The 6,032-nt window shown below is 32.5% G+C and overlaps 1 protein-coding gene across 3 annotated transcripts; it reads left to right on the top strand.

Moving 5' to 3' along the window:
• Positions 1 to 1,154: 1,154 nt before the first annotated feature.
• Positions 1,155 to 5,725, top strand: LOC112800895 (acid beta-fructofuranosidase). 3 transcript variants are annotated; one of them, XM_025843342.2, is made up of 4 exons: positions 1,237 to 1,794; positions 3,577 to 3,585; positions 3,939 to 4,795; positions 4,884 to 5,725. In XM_025843342.2, exons 1-4 carry the CDS (start codon positions 1,359 to 1,361, stop codon positions 5,577 to 5,579), a joined length of 1,998 nt encoding a protein of 665 aa, XP_025699127.1. In that variant the 5' UTR covers positions 1,237 to 1,358; the 3' UTR covers positions 5,580 to 5,725. The 3 variants fall into 3 exon arrangements, with proteins under 3 accessions (XP_072092841.1, XP_025699127.1, XP_072092842.1); XM_072236741.1 differs by having other exon boundaries at positions 1,245 to 2,066; positions 2,285 to 3,585; XM_072236740.1 differs by lacking the exon at positions 3,577 to 3,585 and having other exon boundaries at positions 1,155 to 1,794.
• The last annotated feature ends 307 nt before the right edge of the window (positions 5,726 to 6,032 follow it).

Raw genomic sequence — 6,032 nt, 5'->3', positions numbered from 1 at the left:
TATAAAAAATAACTATAATATCCCAATTACAAAAAATGACTAAAATACTACTATTATTATTATTATTATTATTATTATTATTATTATTATTATTATTATTAATTTGAGAATCCTAAATTGCAACCATTATCTTCTTTCTGTACTGTCATAGGATTAGGATTTAAGATTCTCAAAATTAAAAAATATATATATAATATGAGTATTTTAGTCATTTTCTATAATCAAATTATTGTAATAATTTTTTACTAGAAAAAGAATATTAATTTAGACCAGTTCAATGATTGGTTTACCGATTTTTCGATCAAATTAATTTATTTGATCTAATTTGACAAAAAAAAACGATTTAATTGATTTGTGTATTAAATTTTAATTACTAAAAAATATTTAAAAAAATATTTTAAACATCTTTATTTGAGTGACTCCCTTAATTTGATCAACAACAAAATTATAAGCTCATCATTTGCAAAATGGAAATATACTTTAACAGATCATCTTACAAAAATAAAATTTATATGATTAATTAATAAACATACACTTAATTTATTTAAATAGGTTGTGCTTATATTAATAAAACTCTATAATGATCAGCTCAATTTTTTTTTTTAATTTTACTTCTTCTTTTGATCTAAATATCTTCATCTAACAACTATATATATTTGTGTATATATGTAATATGCTATAATTAGGTGTTAAAAATACCGTCGGATAGTCTTTACCTATAATTGAGCTAGATTTTAATATATCTAAATAATTATATATATTATTTTGCAGTCCAAACTAAAATGAACCTATTAGAATAAAAAAAGTATTTCAAATATCAAGTTGCAATAATGTCATAACTCTTCTATATATTATATACATTGTAACGCTATTATTACTACTATTATATTACATAGACAGTCAATTGTTACAAGCTTCTTCTGTACCATAATATTAAATATTACATTATTTGAAAGGAACAGTAGAGAATTAGACTTGAAATTATTTTAAAAATTATTGAAGCAATTTTAGGAAATTAATCAAACAAAAGTTACAAAATTATCAATAATAAGAGACAGAAATGATTGGCATTGGAAAATTGTAGGGCCATCAAGCTCAATTATTATGTATTATTAACCAAAAAAGCGGTTCGATTTTCCCTCTCAGTTCCAAGTGGTTTGGAAATAATTACATCGAATGGCACATGTGAGGTCTATCCTGACAGACAGACTCTATAAATATTCGCATGTGGCAAATACGCTCTCATACTTGTCCAGTTCTGTTTTCATTGCCCAATTCATTATCATCATTTTTCTTTCCTTAGTTACCACCACACAATTCATATTGACTCATTAGCTTCGTTTATTTGATTATATCCAATGGGAACTTCTACTAATAATAACGACTCTTCTAATGATATTCCATGTTCTTACATTCCCGTGCCGGATAGCCTTGATGCGGCTGGGGCTATGGCAGAGCCGCGGAGACAGGTGAAGGGGTTGCTTGTGATCCTTTGTGGGCTTTTAGTACTTTTTTTATTGGTGGCCTTCAATGGGTCTTATAGGGGATCCAATAATGCGCATGAACAAGCGTCATTGGCAGTAGCATTAACCAGCATTGTTGACGAAAAATCTACATCATCAGAAACAGTGCCTTCTTCTTCAACATGGTCTCGCGGTGTGTCTGCTGGTGTGTCGGAGAAGTCCAACTGGCTTTTCAGCAGCAACAATGGTGAAATGTATCCATGGAACAATAGCATGTTGTCGTGGCAGAGAACAGCTTTTCATTTTCAGCCTGAGAAGAATTGGATGAACGGTATCTTCTTTTACTTTGACCGACTCATTCTTTTAAAAAACAATAAACAAAAAAATGAATCAGAAGGTTGTAAAAAGTCGTTATCATATAAAGTACAAAGCGGTTAACGTGGAAGTATATATAATTATATATATTATATATAAACAAAATTTACATAACTAATAGTTTTATAATCAATTTATAACTAATATAAGAAAACAAAATAACTAAATAAATAAATTAGATAAACTTTTTCTTATTACTGTAAAAGAAGAAGATTATTAATTATGGGAGCTACTCAAATGAAGATGCAAAAAACATCTTTTTATGAAGATGCTTTGTATAAAAGTGTGATTTATTGATTTGGCCACACTTCAAATAAAAACAACACTTTTATAACATATCAAAATCTAACCCTACACTCCATCATCTAAGGGTCAAAAAGAAAAATCATCACATGAAGACAATTATAATATCTTCATGGGAGTACCCACCATTAATTATATGTTAGTAGAGTACATGAGTACATATTTGTTAGTAAAGAAAGTGATTGAAGAAGTATTGACAGTTTGTAATAACTCGGAATAAAGATTAATTCCTAACAAAGAGCCTAGCTCAACTTCTTTATTTTTTAGACCTTCACTCCTTATTTCTTCTTCATCCCTTTTTCAATTTCTTCATATTGGTTTTTCAATGGCAAACAACACATTTCACAATACATGTTGAGAAAAAAATTATTAACCACATTAAATTTCTCAAAAAAATTATTAATCACATTAAATTTCTCATAAATGAACTGTTAACTTATATTATATTGATTTACTATTTGATACTCTCCATCCAATAAATATATTATTTTTATCCAAACTTTTGTGCTGCAACATAAGTTATTTTGTTAGTTTAAGAATATTTTAATATTTTTATTAATTTTTTATTTAATTATTCACTAATAAATATTTAATAATTTTTAAATTAAAATAGTTTATACATTTTACATATTCCAAGAGGAGGAGCTCCCATAAAACGTCATTTTGTAAAGATATTTACGTCACATTATTATTGGATGTATTAATGAACCTGTTATTTTTAAATTTTTTAACAAATTAAAATAAAACTGAGTTTTTTTATAACAATAACAATAAATTCAAATTTTTTTTCTAGGGATTTAATTGTATTTTTAAATTTTTAGAGATTTAAATATCCAAAAAACAAAAAGTCAAATATATCATTGTCTTTTTATTAAAAAATTTAAAGATATTCGATTTAGATGGTATAATTTGATCGGATCAAATCGGATCTAATAATTATAATACAGACAATTGGATTTATTATTGTTGCTATAATAAACCGATTTGGTTCTGATTTATTAAAAAATAAATTATTAATCGATTTAATAAAGATATCTAATAATAACATGATATGTGTGAATATCTTAAAAAAAAAAGACATTTTTAATGTCTTTATTAAAGTGGTCTCTATTCTAAAAATTAGTCATTCTTACAACAACTAGATAGTCATGATCTGGCGGCAATAAATCCTGCAAACCAAAGACGAATACTTGTTAATGTAGGTATCTTTGTGATACGTAAAAAGCAAGATATGTTTATTGACCGGATCAGAGTAACCTGATTCTCGCCGATAGTCAAATTGGTCTTGTCGGAACCATTCCTTTGAACAGCAGATACATAATAATAAAAAATCAAATGTACCGAATGTTTGATGTTTGCGACTAATTTTTCTCTTGTTCTTGTCTGGCGACTCTGGCTTGCGCTGACGGGGTTCTGCTGCTATCCTCTGCTTCAGATCCTAATGGTAAGAGACCACCCTCTCCTTTTCTCATAGGTTTTTACTTTTCACAATATATAATCAGTTGTTTAACAACAATAACAATGATAATAATTTGCTGCATTTTTTTGAATGTCTACCATTGACTTAACCCAAGTCTATATGTTTTGGCAAGAATTGGTCTATAAATATATGAGAAGTTACGAGGATGTTTACCTCGTTTGTTGGTCAGTCAAGGATTTGACATTTATGTGACCAAATAGTATTAGTAATATAATAATGGACTGAACAGGGCCTAAAAAAAGTGCATACACACATGGCAATTAAATTAATTGAAAGCAGAAAAAGAAAAAGGATTAAGCAATGAAATGAATTTTCAGGTCCACTATACTACAAGGGATGGTATCACTTCTTCTACCAGTACAATCCAAACGCAGCTGTATGGGGAGACATAGTTTGGGGACACGCCATCTCAAGGGACTTGATTCACTGGCAACACCTTCCACTTGCTATGGTTGCTGACCAATGGTACGACAAGAACGGCGTTTGGACCGGCTCCGCCACCATCTTACCCAACGGCAAAATCATCATGTTGTACACTGGTTCCACCAACGAGTCAGTGCAGGTTCAAAACCTTGCATACCCTGCTGATCCATCTGATCCCCTCCTCATCGATTGGGTCAAGTACCCTTCCAACCCTGTCTTGTTCCCTCCACCTGGCATTGGTGCAACTGACTTTCGTGACCCAACCACCGCTTGGCTTACCTCCGAAGGCAAGTGGCGTATCACCATTGGATCCAAGCTTAACAAAACTGGCATTGCTTTGGTTTATGACACCCTGGACTTCAAGACCTACGAGCAGATAGAGGGCTTCCTTCGTGCTGTTCCTACAACCGGCATGTGGGAGTGTGTTGACTTTTTCCCTGTTTCCAAGGAGGTTGAGAATGGCTTGAACACTTCTGTTAATGGGGCGGGTGTGAAGCATGTCATGAAGGTTAGTTTGGATGATGACAGGCATGATTACTATTCAATTGGCAGCTATGATGAGAAGAATGTCAAGTTCATACCAGATGATGTTGACAACGATGTTGGTGTTGGATTGAGGTATGATTATGGTGTGTTCTATGCGTCCAAAACTTTCTTTGATGATAGCAAGAGAAGGAGAGTGTTGTGGGGTTGGATTGGAGAGTCTGATGCTGAATATGCTGATGTTGCCAAAGGCTGGGCTTCACTTCAGGTATATACTACTACTACTACTATATACCATATATGGGTGGCTACCTAGCAATAACACTATACTAATTACACTGTTTTTAATGTTACAGGGTATTCCGAGAACAGTGACACTTGATACGAAAACAGGTAGCAACTTAATTCAATGGCCTGTTGAAGAGGTGGAGAGCTTGAGACTGAGAAGCGATGAGTTTAAGGATTTGAAGGCAAAGCCAGGATCCGTGGTCCCAATAGATGTTGGGACAGCTACACAGCTTGATATTGTAGCTGAATTTGAGATTGAAAAGGAAGAGTTGGAGAAGGCAACAAGCGAGTCTAATGTGGACTACTACAGTTGCGAGAGCAGCGGTGGAGCAGCACATCGTGGTGCCTTGGGACCTTTTGGTCTTTTGGTTCTTGCAGATGATGGGCTTTCCGAGTACACTCCTGTGTACTTCTATGTGATTAAAGGAAGTGATGGAAATCTCAAGACTTCATTCTGCTCCGATCAGTCAAGGTCGTCTGTGGCAAGCGATGTAGTAAAGAAAACATTTGGAAGCTTGGTTCCAGTACTTGAAGGTGAGAAGTTTTCTGTGAGGATATTGGTGGACCATTCAATAGTGGAAAGCTTTGCGCAAGGTGGAAGGACCACGGTGACATCAAGGGTGTACCCAACAAGGGCAATCTATGGAGCTGCTAGGTTGTTCTTCTTCAATAATGCAACTGCTGCTTCTGTTACTGCTTCACTCAAAGTTTGGCAGATGAATTCTGCATTCATAAGACCTTACAACCCTGACCAGACCAACTAATATTCAGGGATACTAGCTTTGGCATGCAAAACAAGACATCAATTCTGTTTCATGGGAAGCCTTATTTTTTGTACTTCGCTCCGTTACTTACTTTCTGTAAATGATTATATTTGCAATATCATCTTTCTTTTGCTTTTGTTTCTTTAGTATAAAGCCTCAAGCATCGTTGTTTTAATCTTATCAAATGGCTTTTCTACAAAACGAAGATCCCAATTTACAACTACCTTTGACGAAACCAAGTACAATCCCAATTTTTTATTATTATTATTATTATTATTATTATTATTATTATTATTATTATAGAAAATGATAAATAAGTCTATAACTTTTTGTCTTGCGGATATTTTCGTCCTTAACCAGTTGAAAATACTTTTAAATCCTCCACCTCCTTAAAAGTTGGACTTAAAAGTATTTTCAAATGGTTAGGGACAAAAATATCTGGAGGACAAAACG

Source organism: Arachis hypogaea, chromosome 5 (assembly GCF_003086295.3).
Source record: "Arachis hypogaea cultivar Tifrunner chromosome 5, arahy.Tifrunner.gnm2.J5K5, whole genome shotgun sequence".
NCBI classification, from domain to species: Eukaryota; Viridiplantae; Streptophyta; class Magnoliopsida; order Fabales; family Fabaceae; genus Arachis; species Arachis hypogaea.
This window is presented reverse-complemented; position numbering and strand designations above follow the sequence as displayed.

Excerpts from the sequence above, each read along its gene's own strand:
- LOC112800895 (XM_025843342.2), top strand. The coding sequence starts at position 1,359 with ATGGGAACTTCTACTAATAATAACGACTCTTCTAATGATATTCCATGT. Across the intron at positions 4,796-4,883 it reads AAGGCTGGGCTTCACTTCAG|GGTATTCCGAGAACAGTGAC; the intron begins GTATATACTACT and ends TTAATGTTACAG.